Source organism: Pseudophryne corroboree, chromosome 9, assembly GCF_028390025.1.
Source record: "Pseudophryne corroboree isolate aPseCor3 chromosome 9, aPseCor3.hap2, whole genome shotgun sequence".
NCBI classification, from domain to species: Eukaryota; Metazoa; Chordata; class Amphibia; order Anura; family Myobatrachidae; genus Pseudophryne; species Pseudophryne corroboree.
Window position 1 is genome coordinate 458438410 of NC_086452.1, and position 19783 is coordinate 458458192.

General features: G+C 50.2%; 1 protein-coding gene across 3 annotated transcripts in view; it reads left to right on the forward strand.

Annotated features, from left to right (window-relative positions):
• The window catches only part of XPC (XPC complex subunit, DNA damage recognition and repair factor), a 68761-nt gene extending 49254 nt beyond the window's left edge, over window positions 1-19507 (forward strand). For 2 of the 3 annotated variants that reach the window (XM_063941256.1, XM_063941257.1), the window contains 8 exons: window positions 2057-2923; window positions 8746-8906; window positions 9351-9432; window positions 10200-10331; window positions 17379-17548; window positions 18005-18098; window positions 18294-18383; window positions 19118-19507. In XM_063941256.1, coding sequence (XP_063797326.1) covers window positions 2057-2923; window positions 8746-8906; window positions 9351-9432; window positions 10200-10331; window positions 17379-17548; window positions 18005-18098; window positions 18294-18383; window positions 19118-19324 — 1803 coding nt within the window. In that variant the 3' untranslated portion in view covers window positions 19325-19507. Of the gene's footprint in view, window positions 1-2056; window positions 2924-8745; window positions 8907-9350; window positions 9433-10199; window positions 10332-17378; window positions 17570-18004; window positions 18099-18293; window positions 18384-19117 lie in introns of those variants that run through there. The other variant, XM_063941258.1, reaches the window with a different exon arrangement.
• Window positions 19508-19783: the final 276 nt, after the last annotated feature.

Below are 19783 nucleotides of genomic sequence, written 5' to 3' on the forward strand. Positions count from 1 at the left end.
AGAAACTAGACAGATATTGCGCCAGGTCAAGGGACCCTCAGGCAATAGCGGTGGACGCTCTGGTAACACCGTGGGTGTACCAGTCAGTGTATGTGTTCCCTCCTCTGCCTCTCATACCCAAAGTACTGAGAATCATAAGAAGGAGAGGAGTAAGAACTATACTCGTGGCTCCGGATTGGCCAAGAAGGACTTGGTACCCGGTACTTCAAGAGATGCTCACGGAGGACCCGTGGCCTCTACCCCTCAGAAAGGACCTGCTCCAGCAGGGACCTTGTCTGTTCCAAGACTTACCGCGGCTGCGTTTGACGGCATGGAGGTTGAACGCCGGATCCTGAAGGAAAAAGGCATTCCAGATGAAGTCATCCCTACCCTGGTCAAGGCCAGAAAGGATGTAACCGCAAAACATTATCACCGCATTTGGCGGAAATATGTTGCGTGGTGTGAGGCCAAGAAGGCCCCTACAGAGGAATTTCAACTGGGTCGTTTCCTGCATTTCCTGCAAACAGGACTATCTATGGGCCTAAAATTAGGGTCCATTAAGGTTCAAATTTCGGCCCTGTCAATCTTCTTCCAAAAAGAACTGGCTTCAGTGCCTGAAGTTCAGACGTTTGTCAAAGGGGTACTGCATATACAGCCTCCTTTTGTGCCTCCAGTGGCACCTTGGGATCTCAATGTAGTGTTGAGTCTCCTAAAATCACATTGGTTTGAACCACTCACCACTGTGGAATTGAAATATCTCACATGGAAAGTGATCATGCTGTTAGCCCTGGCTTCAGCCAGGCGTGTCTCAGAATTGGCGGCTTTATCATATAAAAGCCCTTACCTAATTTTTCATTCAGACAGGGCAGAACTGAGGACTCGCCCTCAATTTCTCCCTAAGGTGGTTTCAGCGTTTTACATGAACCAGCCTATTGTGGTACCTGCGGCTACTAGGGACTTGGAGGACTCCAAGTTGCTGGACGTAGTCAGGGCCCTGAAAATATATGTTTCCAGGACGGCTGGAGTCAGAAAATCTGACTCGCTGTTTATCCTGTATGCACCCAACAAGCTGGGTGCTCCTGCTTCTAAGCAGACGATTGCTCGTTGGATTTGTAGTACAATTCAGCTTGCACATTCTGTGGCAGGCCTGCCACAGCCAAAATCTGTAAAAGCCCATTCCACAAGGAAAGTGGGCTCATCTTGGGCGGCTGCCCGAGGGGTCTCGGCTTTACAACTTTGCCGAGCAGCTACTTGGTCAGGGGCAAACACGTTTGCTAAATTTTACAAATTCGATACCCTAGCTGAGGAGGACCTGGAGTTCTCTCATTCGGTGCTGCAGAGTCATCCGCACTCTCCCGCCCGTTTGGGAGCTTTGGTATAATCCCCATGGTCCTTACGGAGTTCCCAGCATCCACTAGGACGTCAGAGAAAATAAGAATTTACTTACCGATAATTCTATTTCTCATAGTCCGTAGTGGATGCTGGGCGCCCATCCCAAGTGCGGATTGTCTGCAATACTTGTATATAGTTATTGTTACAAAAATCGGGTTGTTTATTGTTGTGAGCCATCTTTTCAGAGGCTCCAACGTTTATCATACTGTTAACTGGGTTCAGATCACAAGTTGTACGGTGTGATTGGTGTGGCTGGTATGAGTCTTACCCGGGATTCAAGATCCTTCCTTATTATGTACGCCCGTCCGGGCACAGTATCCTAACTGAGGCTTGGAGGAGGGTCATAGGGGGAGGAGCCAGTGCACACCAGCTAGTCCTAAAGCTTTTACTTTTGTGCCCAGTCTCCTGCGGAGCCGCTATTCCCCATGGTCCTTACGGAGTTCCCAGCATCCACTACGGACTATGAGAAATAGAATTATCGGTAAGTAAATTCTTATTTTTTTCAGTAGAGCACTGTATTTGCAGGATTGTGATAAGTCAGTTGCCAGGTGACAGAAAATCATAAACACAAAAACATGAATACCATTAGATAGATTTTAATGTTCCGTCCTGATGTTACATGTAATGCTCAATGCTAGTTTCCCCTCACTCAGCTAATGCAGTGTATATTTATGTCCTATTTCAGGTAAAACACAGTCCCAGAGAGAAGTCCTTCTCCAAAACCACCAAAAAGTCCCGCAAATCCCAGAAATCCCCCAAAGGCAAATCTAAAATAGACCCAAAACAGAAGGCAGAGAAAGCGGTGAAGAAAGAAGAGGCCGTTGCAGAGGAAAGTGACGAAGAAGGGAAACTAGCAGATACAGCTGCGTCCAGGAAAGTAGCCAATAAGAAGAGTGTTAAGGTAGAGAGTGATGAGGACACTAAGCGGAGAGCTCGTCCAAAGAACCAGCTTCGGAGAAAGGCGGCCTCAAAAGTTACGTATAAGGAAGAAAGCGAGAGTTGCAGCGGCAGCAGTGATTCCGAATTCACCTACTCGGACAGCGATTCAGACAAGTCATTTAACAGAAAAGTGACAAAAGTATCACCCCTATTAAAGGGAAACAGAAGAAAGTCTGGCGAGGGAACAGCAAAAAGCCCTGTAGCTCACGGACAGCCTAAATCAAAGAGCACCCCCAAAAATGACAAGGTGCAGCCTAAGGGGAGAGGCAAGATCATCTCCACGGATGACGAAGAAGAGGGGATACTGTCGCCACCTAGTGGTAGCGACCAGTGGGTGGAAGTATATTTGGAGAAAGATGAGCGGTGGGTATGTGTGGACTGTGTGCGTGGGACAATTAATCGGCCTCCGTTGTGCTTTAAGGCTGCCACCAAACCTGTAACTTATGTGGTGGGGTTTGACAATTCTGGCTCTGTTAAAGATGTGACGCAGAGATATGATCCGGGGTGGATGACCGGGACACGCAAACGCCGCATTGATCCAGAGTGGTGGCAGGAGACACTGAGGCCTTACAGGAGCAAGGACCCCAAACAGGAGGATAAGGAAGATGTAGAGGTATGACTCCTCATCACTCATATATGTGGGCAGGATTTGGGTATTTGTAAATCCATTTTTATTGCTAAATAATCATTGCCATGCTTTTATGGTTGGATCTTGGTGTCTCGGCTAGTTATGTTCTCGCATCATTAGTGGCAGTGCCACTTTGCATTGTCCTCTGAGATACTTTTGGTTGAACGTAAATCTTGAAATTCATGTTTGTCTTTGTTTCTCTTGACGTCCTAGTGGATGCTGGGAACTCCGTAAGGACCATGGGGAATAGCGGCTCCGCAGGAGACAGGGCACATCTAAAGAAAGCTTTAGGATCACCTGGTGTGCACTGGCTCCTCCCCCTATGACCCTCCTCCAAGCCTCAGTTAGATTTTCTGTGCCCGACGAGAAGGGTGCACACTAGGGGCTCTCCTGAGCTCTTTGTGAAAGTTTTAGTTTAGGTTTATTATTTTCAGTGAGACCTGCTGGCAACAGGCTCACTGCATCGAGGGACTAAGGGGAGAAGAAGCGAACTCACCTGCGTGCAGAGTGGATTGGGCTTCTTAGGCTACTGGACATTAGCTCCAGAGGGACGATCACAGGTTCAGCCTGGATGGGTCACCGGAGCCGCGCCGCCGGCCCCCTTACAGAGCCAGAAGAGCGAAGAGGTCCGGAAAAATCGGCGGCAGAAGACTTTCCTGTCTTCAGATAAAGGTAGGCGCACAGCACCGCAGCTGTGCGCCATTGCTCTCAGCACACTTCACACTCCGGTCACTGAGGGTGCAGGGCGCTGGGGGGGCAGCGCCCTGAGACGCAATAAATCGATAGAAAACCTTTTATGGCTAAAATAAATGCATCACATATAACTCCTGGGCTATATGGATGCATTTAACCCCTGCCAAAACATACAAGAAAACGGATGATAAGGACGCCGAGAAAGGGGTGGAGCCTATCTCCTCAGCACACTGGCGCCATTTTCCCTCACAGCTCAGTTGGAGGGAAGCTCCCTGGCTCTCCCCTGCAGTCACTACACTACAGAAAGGGGTTAAAAAAGAGAGGGGGGCACAAATTAGGCGCAGTATAAACAATACAGCAGCTATAAAGGGAAAAACACTTATATAAGGTTATCCCTGTATATATATAGCGCTCTGGTGTGTGCTGGCAAACTCTCCCTCTGTCTCCCCAAAGGGCTAGTGGGGTCCTGTCCTCTATCAGAGCATTCCCTGTGTGTGTGCTGTGTGTCGGTACGTTTGTGTCGACATGTATGAGGAGAAAAATGATGAGGAGACGGAGTAGAGTGTCTGTAATAGTGTTGTCACCCCCTGGGGGGTCGACACCTGAGTGGATGTACTGTTGAAATTGCGTGACAGTGTCAGCTTTGTATAAAAGACAGTGGTTGACATGAGACAGCCGGCTACTCAGCTTGTGCATGTCCAGACGTCTCATACAGGGGCTCTAAAGCGCCCGTTACCTCAGATACAGACGCCGACACGGATACTGACTCCTGTGTCGACGGTGAAGAGACAACCGTGATTTCCAATAGGGCCACACATTGCATGATTGAGGCAATGGAAAAAGTTTACACTCTTCTGATAATATAAATACCACCAAAAAAAGGGGTATTATGTTTGGTGAGGAAAAACTTCCTGTAGTTTTCCTGAATCTGAGAAATAAAATGAGGTGTGTGATGATGCGTGGGTTTCCCCCCGATAACAATTGATAATTTCTAAAAAGTTATTGGCAGTATACCTTTTCCCGCCAGAGGTTAGGGTGCGTTGGGAAACACCCCCTAGGGGGGATAAGGCGCTCACACGCTTGTAAGAACAAGGGCTCTACCCTCTCTGGAGATGGCCGCCCTTAGGGATCCTGCTGATAGAAAGCAGGAGGGTATCCTAAAATGTATTTACACACATACTGGTGTTATACTGCGACCAGCAATCGCCTCAGCCTGGATGTGCAGTGCTGGGTTGGCGTGGTCGGATTCCCTGACTGGAAATTTGATATCCTAGATAAGGACAGTATATTATTGCCTATAGAGCAATTAAAAGATGCATTTCTATATATGCATGATGCACAGCGGAATATTTGCCGACTGGCATCAAGTATAAGTGCGTTGTCCAATTATACCAGTAAAGTGGTCAGGTGATGCGGATTCCAAACGGCATTTGGAAGTATTGCCTTAAAAAAAAAAAAAAAAAGGGGGATGTACCCCAGGTCGCCTCTCAAAATAAGACGCCGTATTATCAGGCGCAGTCTCCTGGTTGGCAAGCGGACAAAAGGGTTCCTCTTTTCTGCTCGTGACAGAGGGAGAGGAAAATGGCTGCAGAGATCAGCCAGTTCCCAGGAACAGAAACCCTTTTCCGCCTCTGCCAAGCTCTCAGTATGACGCTAGGGCTTTACAAGTTCAGGCACGGTGGGGGCCCGTTCTCAATGAATTTCAGTGCGCAGTGGGCTCACTCGCAAGTAGACCCCTGGATCCTTCAGGTAATATTTCAGGGGTACAAATTGGAATTCGAGACGTATTCCCCTCGCCGTTTCCAAAAGTCTGTTTTACCGACGTCTCCCGCTGACAGGGAGGCAGTTTTGGAAGCCATTCACAAGCTGTATTCCCAGCAGGTGATAATTAAGGTACCCCTCCTGCAACAGGGAACGGGGTATTATTCCACACTATTGTGGTACCGAAGCCAGACGGCTCGGTGAGACCGATTTTAAAATCTAAAATCTTTGAACACTTACATACAGAGGTTCAAATTCAAAATTGAGTCACTCAGAGCAGTGATTGCAAACCTGGAAGAAGGGGACTACATGATGTTTCGGGACATCAAGGATGCTTACCTTCATGTCAAAATTTACCCTTCTCACCAAGGGTATCTCAGGTTATGGTACAGAACTGTCACTATCAGTTCAGACGCTGCCGTAGGGATGGTCCACGGCACCCCGAATCTTTACTGAAGTAATGACCGTAATGATGATATTCCTTCGAAGGAAGGGAATTTTAGTTATCCTTTACTTGGACGATTCCCTGATAAGGGTGAGATCCAGGGAACAGTTGGAGATCGGTGTAGCACTACCTCAGGTAGTGTTGCGGCAGCACGATTGGATTCTCAATATTCCAAAATCGCAGCTGGTTCCGACGACTTGTCTTCTGTTCCTAGGGATGATCCTGGACACAGTCCAGAAAGAAGGTGTTTCTCCCGGAGGAGAAAGCCAGGGAGTTATCCGAGCTAGTCAGGAACCTCCTAAAACCGAACCAAGTCTCAGTGCATCAATGCACAAGGGTTCTGGGTAAAAATGGTGGCTTCCTACGAAGCAATCCCATTCGGCAGATTCCACGCAAGACTTTCCAGTGGAACCTACTGGACAAATGGTCCGGGTCGCATCTTCAGATGCTTCAGCGGATAACCCTGTCACCAGGGACAAGGGTATCCCTCCTGTGGTGGTTGCAGAGTGCTCATCTTCTAGAGGGCCGCAGATTCGGCATGCGGGACTGGGTCCTGGTGGCCACGGATGCCAGCCTGCGAGGCTGGGGAGCAGTCGCACAGGGAAGGAATATCCAGGGCTTATGGTCAAGCCTGGAGACATCACTTCACATAAATGTCCTGAAGCTAAGGGCCATTTACAATGCTCTAAGCTTAGCAAGACCTCTGCTTCAAGGTCAGCCGGTGTTGATCCAGTCGGACAACATTACGGCAGTCACCCACGTAAACAGACAGGGTGCCACAAGAAGCAGGAGGGCAATGGCAGAAGCTGCAAGGATTCTTCGCGGGGCGAAAAACCATGTGATAGCACTGTCAGCAGTTTTCATTCCGGGAGTGGACAACTGGGAAGCAGTTTTCCTCAGCACGACCTCCACCCGGGAGAGTAAGGACTTCACCCAGAAGTCTTCCACATGATTATAAACCGTTGGGAAAAACTCGACAGGTATTGCGCCAGGTCAAGGGACCCTCAGGCAATAGCTGTAGACGCTCTGGTAACACCGTGGGTGTACCAGTCAGTGTATGTGTTCCCTCCTCTGCCTCTCATACCCAAGGTACTGAGATTGATAAGATGGAGAGGAGTAAGCACTATATTAGTGGCTCCGGATTGGCCAAGAAGGAATTGGTAACCGGAACTTCAAGAGATGCTCACGGAGGATCCGTAGCCTCTACCTCTAAGAAGGGACCTGCTCCAGCAAGGACCTTGTCTGTTCCAAGACTTACCGCGGCTGCGTTGACGGCATGGCGGTTGAACGCCGGATCCTGAAGGAAAAAGGCATTCCGGATGAAGTCATCCCTATCCTGATCAAAGCCAGGAAGGATGTAACCGCAAAACATTATCACCGCATTTGGCGAAAATATGTTGCGTGGTGCGAGGCCAGTAAGGCTCGACGGAGGAAATTCAACTGGGTCGATTCCTACATTTCCTGCAAACAGGAGTATCTATGGGCCTGAAATTGGGGTCCATTAAGGTTCAAATTTCGGCTCTGTCAATTTTCTTCCAAAAAAGAACTAGCTTCAGTCCCTGAAGTTCAGACATTTGTTAAAGGGGTACTGCATATACAGCCTCCTTTTGTGCCTTTAGTGGCACTTTTGGGATCTCCAGGTGGTTTTTGGGTTCCAAAAGTCACATTGGTTTGACACACTTAAATCTGTGGAGTTAAAATATCTCACAGAAAAAGTGGTCATGCTGTTGGCTCTGGCCTGGGCCAGGCGCGTGTCAGAATTGGTGGCTTTATCCTGTAAAAGCCCTTATCTGATTTTCCATTCGGACAGGGCGGAATTGAGGACTCGTCCTCAGTTTCTCCCTAAGGTGGTTTCAGCGTTCACCTGAACCAAACCTATTGTGGTGCCTGCGGCTACTAGGGACTTGGAGGACTCCAAGTTGCTAGACGTTGTCAGGACCCGGAAAATATATGTTTCCAGGACGGCTGGAGTCAGGAAATCTGACTCGCTGTTTATCCTGTATGCACCCAACAAGCTGGGTGCTCCTGCTTCTAAGCAGACGATTGCTCGTTGGATTTGTAGTACAATTCAGCTTGCACATTCTGTGGCAGGCCTGCCACAGCCAAAAATCTGTAAATGCCCACTCCACAAGGAAGGTGGGCTCATCTTGGGCAGCTGCCCGAGGGGTCTCGGCTTTACAACTTTGCCGAGCAGTTACTTGGTCAGGAGCAAATACGTTTGTAAAATTCTACAAATTTGATACCCTGGCTGAGGAGGACCGGGAGTTCTCTCATTGGGGGCTGCAGAGTCATCCGCACTCTCCCGCCCGTTTGGGAGCTTTGGTATAATCCCCATGGTCCTTACGGAGTTCCCAGCATCCACTAGGACGTCAGAGAAAATAAGAATTTACTTACCGATAATTCTATTTCTCGTAGTCCGTAGTGGATGCTGGGCGCCCATCCCAAGTGCGGATTGTCTGCAATACTGGTACATAATTATTGTTACCAAAAAATTCGGGTTATTGTTGTAGTGAGCCATCTTTTCGAGAGGCTTCTCTATTATCATGCTGTTAACTGGGTTCAGATCACAAGTTGTACAGTGTGATTGGTGTGGCTGGTATGAGTCTTACCCGGGATTCAAAAATCCTTCCTTATTGTGTACGCTCGTCCGGGCACAGTATCCTAACTGAGGCTTGGAGGAGGGTCATAGGGGGAGGAGCCAGTGCACACCAGGTGATCCTAAAGCTTTCTTTAGATGTGCCCTGTCTCCTGCGGAGCCGCTATTCCCCATGGTCCTTACGGAGTTCCCAGCATCCACTACGGACTACGAGAAATAGAATTATCGGTAAGTAAATTCTTATTTTTTTTGACTCTAGCGTCAGATCACCGCCGAATAGGGAAATTAATGCCTGATCTCTCCTGTCTGTAGTTTGAAGCTAAATTACTGGACCAACCTCTGCCCACGTCAATCACCGAGCTTAAGAATCATCCACTTTATGCTCTAAAGAGGCACCTGCTGAAATATGAGGCCATCTACCCAGAATCTGCGGCCATCCTGGGCTACTGCAGGGGGGAAGCCGTGTATTCCAGGTAGGGAGTTGGTGGTCCCAATGCTGACATTATTTCTTTTTCATCCACTAGGGGTCACTGGAGTACTCTTGGGATATGGACGGTTTCCGCAGGAACAAGGCACTGAATATTCAAATTTAGAACTCTCCTCCCCTCCATATCCCAGAGTACCTCATATTACGTCCTCGGAATCTCTTTAGTGACCATTCAAAATTGTGGAGTCATCTGTTAAAAACTATACTCTTTTGTTCTGTATATAGCACAATATCTAGGGCCAAAATCCCTGGTCCTACTTATGTCCCAAGCTGTCCCTCTCCCAGTGTCAGCCAGCCTCCTTGTTTTCTGCTGGGGTGAGGGGCTTATTGCTTGCTGTCGTGGGAATCATGTTGTCCGGAGTTGGTTTAACGACGCGCTGAGCAACAGTTTAATCTGTCGGTTGTGGTTAATATCCGCTCGTTTCTTCAGGTCTTGTGTCCACAGCCTCCACTCCAGGGACACATGGCTCAAAGAGGCGCGCGTGGTGCGGCTCGGGGAGATGCCGTACAAGGTAAGGATTTTTCACCTTTTTATTCCTGTGTGGAACCAAAGCTCGTGTCTCCTGACTAAATCACAATATTAATTAATGTGACCAGATGGCCTGTCTCTGTTGACTGGTGCAGATTGCAGAGACGTCACGCTATTACTGAGCAACCTGATTGGGCTTACTATCCTGGGGTATAGAGATTCCTTGTTGCTATAAGTAACTGCCGGTTAACGGCTCCTTCCACTGCGTCCTGAGTGGGTAACTTACTGCCCTCACCAGGCTCCTACAAAAGCACCTGGAACCACTTCTGAGTATGTGTAACCGCAACTGCATCTTTTTCTGCAACTGCACCTGCGTCTTAGTTGCAGCCGCTGACCGCGACACCCGTGCCGGGTTAGCTACCTTCCCGAAGCGCCTACCAAAATTGCATCTCTCTCTCTACGTAGTTTCCACCTGGACGCAGGCACATGGACCACCAGCGTATGGCGTCAACACTACGTGCGCTTCTGACAGGCCCACAGTCTTGTTACATGTAATATCAAAATGGAACTTTATTTACTTATTTAATCAGAAAAACTATCACCGTGCTATCTAACACAATGAATGCCAGCAGTGTATAGGAATAAATATAATCTCTTGTACATAGTATTTCACTCCAGCCTGCGGAACAAATGAGATCGGACGGGTAAATCATTTTCTAAGACCATTTAGAAGAAACGTTTTGAAAATAAAGTTTCAGGGCGCGCAGTGGAAATTTGTATAACGTTTCCTCTGATTTGTTTGCTGCACAGATGGTGAAAGGCCAGTCTAACCGGGCCAGGAAAGCCCGTCTGGCAGATCCAGAGAAGGACTGCAATGACCTTGCCCTGTTTGGCCTGTGGCAGACTGAGGACTACCAGCCGCCTGTCGCTGTGGATGGGAAGGTGAGACAGTGTGTTGTAGTTATTCTGTCACTTCTGTATTGGAAGGCTCTGTGTCCTCCAGTTATCACACAGTGGGGCAGATGTATTAACCTGGAGACGGCATACGGAAGTGATAAACCAGTGATACGTGCAGGGTGATAAACGCACCAGCCAATAAGCTCCAATATGTAAATTGACAGGAGCTGACTGGCTGGTGCGTTTATCACCTTGCACTTATCACTGGTTTATCACTTCCGTATGCCTTCTCCGAGTTAATACATCTGCCCCAGTGAGTCCAATTATAAGCTGCATACTCGGCCTAGATCAGCACAGTGTAGGGGACAGTCTGACCTGCAGCGCCTGTCTTATGTCTGCACAGTCTGACCTGCAGCGCCTGTACTATGTCTGCGCAGTCTGACCTGCAGCGCCTGTACTATGTCTGCACAGTCTGACCTGTAGTGCCTGTCCTATGTCTGCACAGTCTGACCTGCAGTGCCTGTCCTATGTCTGCACAGTCTGACCTGCAGCGCCTGTCCTATGTCTGCACAGTCTGACCTGCAGCGCCTGTCCTATGTCTGCACAGTCTGACCTGCAGCGCCTGTCCTATGTCTGCACAGTCTGACCTGCAGCGCCTGTCCTATGTCTGCACAGTCTGACCTGCAGCGCCTGTCCTATGTCTGCACAGTCTGACCTGCAGCGCCTGTCCTATGTCTGCACAGTCTGACCTGCAGCGCCTGTCCTATGTCTGCACAGTCTGACCTGCAGCGCCTGTCCTATGTCTGCATAGTCTGACCTGCAGCGCCTGTCCTATGTCTGCACAGTCTGACCTGCAGCGCCTGTCCTATGTCTGCACAGTCTGACCTGTAGTGCCTGTCCTATGTCTGCACAGTCTGACCTGCAGCGCCTGTCCTATGTCTGCATAGTCTGACCTGTAGTACCTGTCCTATGTCTGCACAGTCTGACCTGCAGCACCTATCCTATGTCTGCACAGTCTGACCTGCAGTGCCTGTACTATGTCTGCACAGTCTGACCTGTAGTGTCTGTCCTATCTCTGCACAGTCTGACCTGCAGCGTCTGTCCTATGTCTGCACAGTCTGACCTGCAGCGTCTGTCCTATGTCTGCACAGTCTGACCTGTAGTGCCTGTCCTATGTCTGCACAGTCTGACCTGCAGCGTCTGTCCTATGTCTGCACAGTCTGACCTGTAGTGCCTGTCCTATGTCTGCACAGTCTGACCTGCAGCGCCTGTCCTATGTCTGCACAGTCTGACCTGCAGCGCCTGTCCTATGTCTGCACAGTCTGACCTGCAGCGCCTGTCCTATGTCTGCACAGTCTGACCTGCAGCGCCTGTCCTATGTCTGCACAGTCTGACCTGCAGCGTCTGTCCTATGTCTGCACAGTCTGACCTGCAGTGCCTGTCCTATGTCTGCACAGTCTGACCTGCAGTGCCTGTCCTATGTCTGCACAGTCTGACCTGCAGTGCCTGTCCTATGTCTGCATAGTCTGACCTGTAGTGCCTGTCCTATGTCTGCACAGTCTGACCTGTAGTGCCTGTCCTATGTCTGCACAGTCTGACCTGTAGTGCCTGTCCTATGTCTGCACAGTCTGACCTGCAGCGCCTGTCCTGTGCCTGTCCTATGTCTGCACAGTCTGACCTGCAGCGCCTGTCCTATGTCTGCACAGTCTGACCTGTAGTGCCTGTCCTATGTCTGCACAGTCTGACCTGCAGCGCCTGTCCTATGCCTGCACAGTCTGACCTGTAGTGCCTGTCCTATGTCTGCACAGTCTGACCTGTAGTGCCTGTCCTATGTCTGCACAGTCTGACCTGTAGCGCCTGTCCTATGTCTGCACAGTCTGACCTGCAGTGCCTGTCCTATGTCTGCATAGTCTGACCTGCAGCGCCTGTCCTATGTCTGCACAGTCTGACCTGTAGTGCCTGTCCTATGTCTGCACAGTCTGACCTGCAGCGTCTGTCCTATGTCTGCACAGTCTGACCTGTAGTGCCTGTCCTATGTCTGCACAGTCTGACCTGCAGTGCCTGTCCTATGTCTGCATAGTCTGACCTGCAGCGCCTGTCCTATGTCTGCACAGTCTGACCTGTAGTGCCTGTCCTATGTCTGCACAGTCTGACCTGCAGCGTCTGTCCTATGTCTGCACAGTCTGACCTGTAGTGCCTGTCCTATGTCTGCACAGTCTGACCTGCAGCGCCTGTCCTATGTCTGCACAGTCTGACCTGCAGCGCCTGTCCTATGTCTGCACAGTCTGACCTGCAGCGTCTGTCCTATGTCTGCACAGTCTGACCTGCAGTGCCTGTCCTATGTCTGCACAGTCTGACCTGCAGCGCCTGTCCTATGTCTGCACAGTCTGACCTGTAGTGCCTGTCCTATGTCTGCACAGTCTGACCTGTAGTGCCTGTCCTATGTCTGCACAGTCTGACCTGTAGCGCCTGTCCTATGTCTGCACAGTCTGACCTGTAGTGCCTGTCCTATGTCTGCACAGTCTGACCTGCAGTGCCTGTCCTATGTCTGCACAGTCTGACCTGTAGCGCCTGTCCTATGTCTGCACAGTCTGACCTGTAGCGCCTGTCCTATGTCTGCACAGTCTGACCTGTAGCGCCTGTCCTATGTCTGCACAGTCTGACCTGCAGCGCCTGTCCTATGTCTGCACAGTCTGACCTGCAGCGCCTGTCCTATGTCTGCACAGTCTGACCTGCAGCGCCTGTCCTATGTCTGCACAGTCTGACCTGTAGTGCCTGTCCTATGTCTGCATAGTCTGACCTGCAGCGCCTGTCCTATGTCTGCACAGTCTGACCTGCAGTGCCTGTCCTATGTCTGCACAGTCTGACCTGTAGTGCCTGTCCTATGTCTGCATAGTCTGACCTGTAGTGCCTGTCCTATGTCTGCACAGTCTGACCTGTAGTGCCTGTCCTATGTCTGCATAGTCTGACCTGTAGTGCCTGTCCTATGTCTGCACAGTCTGACCTGTAGTGCCTGTCCTATGTCTGCATAGTCTGACCTGTAGTGCCTGTCCTATGTCTGCACAGTCTGACCTGCAGTGCCTGTCCTATGTCTGCACAGTCTGACCTGTAGTGCCTGTCTTATGTCTGCACAGTCTGACCTGTAGTGCCTGTCCTATGTCTGCACAGTCCGACCTGTAGCGCCTGTCCTATGTCTGCACAGTCTGACCTGTAGCGTCTGTCCTATGTCTGCACAGTCTGACCTGCAGCGTCTGTCCTATGTCTGCACAGTCTGACCTCTAGTGCCTGTCCTATGTCTGCACAGTCTGACCTGCAGCGCCTGTCCTATGTCTGCACAGTCTGACCTGTAGTGCCTGTCCTATGTCTGCACAGTCTGACCTGCAGCGCCTGTCCTATGTCTGCACAGTCTGACCTGCAGCGTCTGTCCTATGTCTGCACAGTCTGACCTGCAGAGCCTGTCCTATGTCTGCACAGTCTGACCTGCAGTGCCTGTCCTATGTCTGCACAGTCTGACCTGCAGCGCCTGTCCTATGTCTGCACAGTCTGACCTGTAGTGCCTGTCCTATGTCTGCACAGTCTGACCTGTAGTGCCTGTCCTATGTCTACACAGTCTGACCTGTAGCGCCTGTCCTATGTCTGCACAGTCTGACCTGCAGTGCCTGTCCTATGTCTGCACAGTCTGACCTGTAGTGCCTGTCCTATGTCTGCACAGTCTGACCTGTAGCGCCTGTCCTATGTCTGCACAGTCTGACCTGTAGCGCCTGTCCTATGTCTGCACAGTCTGACCTGCTGCGCCTGTCCTATGTCTGCACAGTCTGACCTGCAGCGCCTGTCCTATGTCTGCACAGTCTGACCTGCAGCGCCTGTCCTATGTCTGCACAGTCTGACCTGTAGTGCCTGTCCTATGTATGCACAGTCTGACCTGCAGCGCCTGTCCTATGTCTGCACAGTCTGACCTGCAGCGCCTGTCCTATGTCTGCACAGTCTGACCTGCAGCGCCTGTCCTATGTCTGCACAGTCTGACCTGCAGCGCCTGTCCTATGTCTGCACAGTCTGACCTGCAGCGCCTGTCCTATGTCTGCACAGTCTGACCTGCAGTGCCTGTCCTATGTCTGCACAGTCTGACCTGTAGTGCCTGTCCTATGTCTGCATAGTCTGACCTGTAGTGCCTGTCCTATGTCTGCACAGTCTGACCTGTAGTGCCTGTCCTATGTCTGCACAGTCTGACCTGCAGCGCCTTTCCTATGTCTGCACAGTCTGACCTGCAGTGCCTGTCCTATGTCTGCACAGTCTGACCTGTAGTGCCTGTCCTATGTCTGCATAGTCTGACCTGTAGTGCCTGTCCTATGTCTGCACAGTCTGACCTGTAGTGCCTGTCCTATGTCTGCACAGTCTGACCTGCAGCGCCTTTCCTATGTCTGCACAGTCTGACCTGCAGCGCCTGTCCTATGTCTGCACAGTCTGACCTGTAGTGCCTGTCCTATGTCTGCACAGTCTGACCTGTAGCGCCTGTCCTATGTCTGCACAGTCTGACCTGTAGTGCCTGTCCTATGTCTGCACAGTCTGACCTGCAGTGCCTGTCCTATGTCTGCACAGTCTGACCTGTAGTGCCTGTCCTATGTCTGCACAGTCTGACCTGTAGCGCCTGTCCTATGTCTGCATAGTCTGACCTGCAGCGCCTGTCCTATGTCTGCACAGTCTGACCTGTAGTGCCTGTCCTATGTCTGCACAGTCTGACCTGTAGTGCCTGTCCTATGTATGCACAGTCTGACCTGCAGCGCCTGTCCTATGTCTGCACAGTCTGACCTGCAGCGCCTGTCCTATGTCTGCACAGTCTGACCTGCAGTGCCTGTCCTATGTCTGCACAGTCTGACCTGTAGTGCCTGTCCTATGTCTGCACAGTCTGACCTGTAGTGCCTGTCCTATGTCTGCACAGTCTGACCTGCAGCGCCTGTCCTATGTCTGCACAGTCTGACCTGCAGCGCCTGTCCTATGTCTGCACAGTCTGACCTGCAGCGCCTGTCCTATGTCTGCACAGTCTGACCTGTAGTGCCTGTTCTATGTCTGCACAGTCTGCAGTGCCTGTCCTATGTCTGCACAGTCTGACCTGTAGTGCCTGTCCTATGTCTGCACAGTCTGACCTGCAGCGCCTGTCCTATGTCTGCACAGTCTGACCTCTAGTGCCTGTCCTATGTCTGCACAGTCTGACCTGCAGCGTCTGTCCTATGTCTACACAGTCTGACCTCTAGTGCCTGTCCTATGTCTGCACAGTCTGACCTGCAGCGCCTGTCCTATGTCTGCACAGTCTGACCTGCAGCGCCTGTCCTATGTCTGCACAGTCTGACCTGCAGCGCCTGTCCTATGTCTGCACAGTCTGACCTGCAGCGCCTGTCCTATGTCTGCACAGTCTGACCTGTAGTGCCTGTCCTATCTCTGCACAGTCTGACCTGTAGTGCCTGTCTTATCTCTGCACAGTCTGACCTGCAGCGTCTGTCCTATGTCTGCACAGTCTGACCTGCAGTGTCTGTCCTATGTCTGCACAGTCTGACCTGCAGTGCCTGTCCTATGTCTGCACAGTCTGACCTGCAGTGCCTGTCCTATGTCTGCACAGTCTGACCTGCAGTGCCTGTCCTATGTCTGCACAGTCTGACCTGCAGTGCCTGTCCTATGTCTGCACAGTCTGACCTGCAGCGTCTGTCCTATGGCCCTCATTCCGAGTTGTTCGCTCGCAAGCTGCTTTTAGCAGCATTGCACACGCTAAGCCGCCGCCTACTGGGAGTGAATCTTAGCTTAGCAGAATTGCGAACGAAAGGTTCTCAAAATTGCGAAAAGACTTCTCTGTGCAGTTTCTGAGTAGCTCGAGACTTACTCTTCCAGTGCGATCAGTTCAGTGCTTGTCGTTCCTGGTTTGACGTCACAAACACACCCAGCGTTCACCCAGACACTCCCCCGTTTCTTCAGCCACTCCCGCGTTTTTCCCAGAAACGGTAGCGTTTTTTCACACACGCCCATAAAACGGCCAGTTTCCGCCCAGAAACACCCACTTCCTGTCAATCACATTACTACACCAGAACGAAGAAAAAACCTCGTAATGCCATGAGTAAAATTCCTAACTGCATAGCAAATTTACTTGGCGCAGTCGCACTGCGGATATTGCGCATGCGCATTAGCGACTAATCGCTCCGTTGCGAGAAAAAAAATAACGAGTGAACAACTCGGAATGACCCCCTATGTCTGCACAGTCTGACCTGCAGCGTCTGTCCTATCTCTGCACAATGGGCCTAAATAACTAAGGATTGCAATTGCAAAGCTATTTGCAGCAGCTTTGCAATTGCAATCGTTAGCAATGCAAATGCAGGATGAGGTGCATACCCTGCGTTTGCAATGCGATCGCATTGCAACCATCTACGATGGCAGGCTGAGTAAGTCTAAGCTTTCTCAGCCTTGCTGTCACTGGGCGGCTTGCGAGGCCAAGGAAACGTCTTGCAACACAGTCCTTGGCCTCGCCACCCCCAGAAAATGGGGGCGACATGCCCTCATTTTTCCCAACGCAGGCCTACCTCGCCCCTGTCCCTCCCAGTAAGCGCCTCTGCCTGTCAATCAACCATCGGGATCAGTGATCCTTACTGAATCACCCCCAGTGTTTAATTACAAATGTTGTGTGGGATGTTAGTATTAAACAAACCTTTACTCTCAGCGTGGAACACAAACCTTATACATAATTATATCTCCCATATGGGGGAGTTTCCACACAGTAAAAAAAAAATATATATATATATATATATTTATCTGTATATTATATAATTTAATTTAATTTATTTTTTCTTGGCAACCGGGACAAGGCCTTTCACTTACTACTGGATATCCTCTGTGATAACGGGACATTTTCATGGTTTGCTGCTCTGCCTGACTGCAGATATGACTCCAGTGAAGTGTTACGCAGCTTTCAGCATTTGCATTTGCTAATATAAGACGTGTGGCTAACGATGATACAATGTGGTTGAATATAATAGTAATTATGGAATCAGACAAGCCTCTTTCTGTTGTGTTGGTACATAATTATTGCCAGGTCGCCTTCTCTTTGATTCCCAGGTTCCACGCAATGAGTTTGGGAATGTCTATCTGTTCAGACCTACCATGCTGCCAATTGGCTGCGCCCACTTACAAGTGCCCAACCTGCACCGCGTGGCCAGGAAGCTGGACATCGACTGCGTCAGCGCCATCACCGGCTTTGACTTTCACTGCGGCTTCTCGCATCCTGTGTAAGACCTTCAGACATAAAGGTTGGGGTTCCTGCCTAATACACCCGTAATACACATTGAGCGTACCCCGCATAGGAGAGCTGCGTGGATCACTTTACTTATAGGAAAACTTCTTCTCCAATAATTCTAAACTGTTCTAATGGAGTTTATGGAATTGTCAGACCAGCAGTTCTGCCAAGCGCTGAGTTTATTCAGTGATGCGCTGAGTTTATTCAGTGGTTCCAAAATTCCACATCCAGGGTCTAACACGAAACCCAAGCAGATCACGCTCCATGGTCAGACTTAAACCCATGTCCACAGTGGTGTGAGCCAGCAGTACTAACCACTGTGCCGCAGAGTTGCTACAGCACGGCACATCATACCATCCAAGTTGCTTGACACATATGCGTATGTTGATCTCCAGAACGTAGGCTTTATTTATCATTATTTTATGCGATTCTTGTTCTTCTCTCCCAGAACGGATGGCTATATAGTCTGTGAGGAGTATAAAGACGTCTTGCTGGCCGCCTGGGAAAATGAACAGGTCGAGATAGAGCGCAAGCAGAAAGAGGTAAGTCGCATCCCAGAGTGTTTACCATTGGGGAGGTATCTAACATGGTGCAAAGACCAGTCCAGGTTCTGTAATCCATAGCAACCAATCAGACTAATTATAGACAGCATCTGGTTGCCGTGGGTTACAGCACATGTATTCTTGCAACTATCTATTTTCAAATACCACTAATCAAGGTCCTTCTGTGTCTTGTAGAAGCGGGAGAAGCGAGCACTGGGGAACTGGAAACTGCTGATAAAGGGACTTCTGATCAGAGAGAGGCTGAAAGCGCGATATGGCAAAGAGGTGAGCTACGGCTAGATGGCACAGAGGTGAGCTACGGCTAGATGGCATAGAGGTGAGCTACGGGGTATCCGTTTGGATGGTCGACCATGTTATGGTCGACAGTCATTAGGTCGACCACTATTGGTCGACATGGACACATGGTCGACACATGAAAATGGTCGACACCTGAAAAGGTCGACATGAGTTTTTCACATTTTTTTTTCTTTTGGGGAACTTTTCCATACTTTACGATCCACGTGGACTACGATTGGGAACAGTAATGTGCCCGAAGCATGGCGAGCGAAGCGACCATGCCAATGTCGACCAATAGTGGTCGACCTAATGACTGTCGACCATAACATGGTCGACCATTCATACCGGAACCGAGCTGCGGCTAGATGGCAGAGAGGCGAGCTGCGGCTAGATGGCAGAGAGGCGAGCTGCGGCTAGATGGCAGAGAGGCGAGCTGCGGCTAGATGGCAGAGAGGCGAGCTGCGGCTAGATGGCACATCATGGCAGCCATTGGCTGGTTACAGCACATCAGAACAAATTTGGTCAATGTAGTCCCCAAAGGGACCGATATCTGGCTGGTACTAAATGAAGCTGGCTGTGTCAGGGTTTCCCTTGGCAGACACGTTAAGCCTCGCCTTATGGCGGGTTACCCGGACGCCTACTGTTGCCTGTTACATCTGACTGACAGCGAAGGTGTACCTTCACCTCCATTATTCTGCATTTCTGACATTATTTTGGTACAGGGTACGGAGACGCTGAGCTCGGCACTGGGAGAAGGGGGACTGTCATCCGATGAGGACGGTCCAGCCATGGAGACCCCAGCTCAGGACGCCGCTGTATCCTGGCCCCAAAACCGCCAGGAGGACCAGCAGGGAAGGAAAGCTAAGCAGAAGAGCAGGAGGGAGAAGAGGGGAGAAGAGAAGCACTTATTTCCATTCGAAAAGCTGTGACCTTCTCCTGGTCACAGAGGTTACAGGTCCCGGCCCATCCCTTCCATCAGCCACTGGCTGCAGATCCTGCACAACTTCCAATAACACAAAGCAGGAACAGAAATTACTTTTGTTGATAAGAAGAAAAAAAAGTTTTGTACAAATGTTTTTTCCATACCGAAGAAATAAAACTTTCTATATAAAGTTACTGTCACTGTCATACGTCCTGCAGAGATGGGGATAGGTACATGATTGGGGACAGTCCGTGGTGTATTATAGCACAGGGTGACTTACTGTCATACGTCCTGCAGAGATGGGGATAGGTACATGATTGGGGACAGTCCGTGGTGTATTATAGCGCAGGGTGACTTACTGTCATACATCCTGCAGAGATGGGGATAGGTACATGATTGGGACAGTCCGTGGTGTATTATAGCACATGGTGACTTACTGTCACTGTCATACGTCCTGCAGAGATGG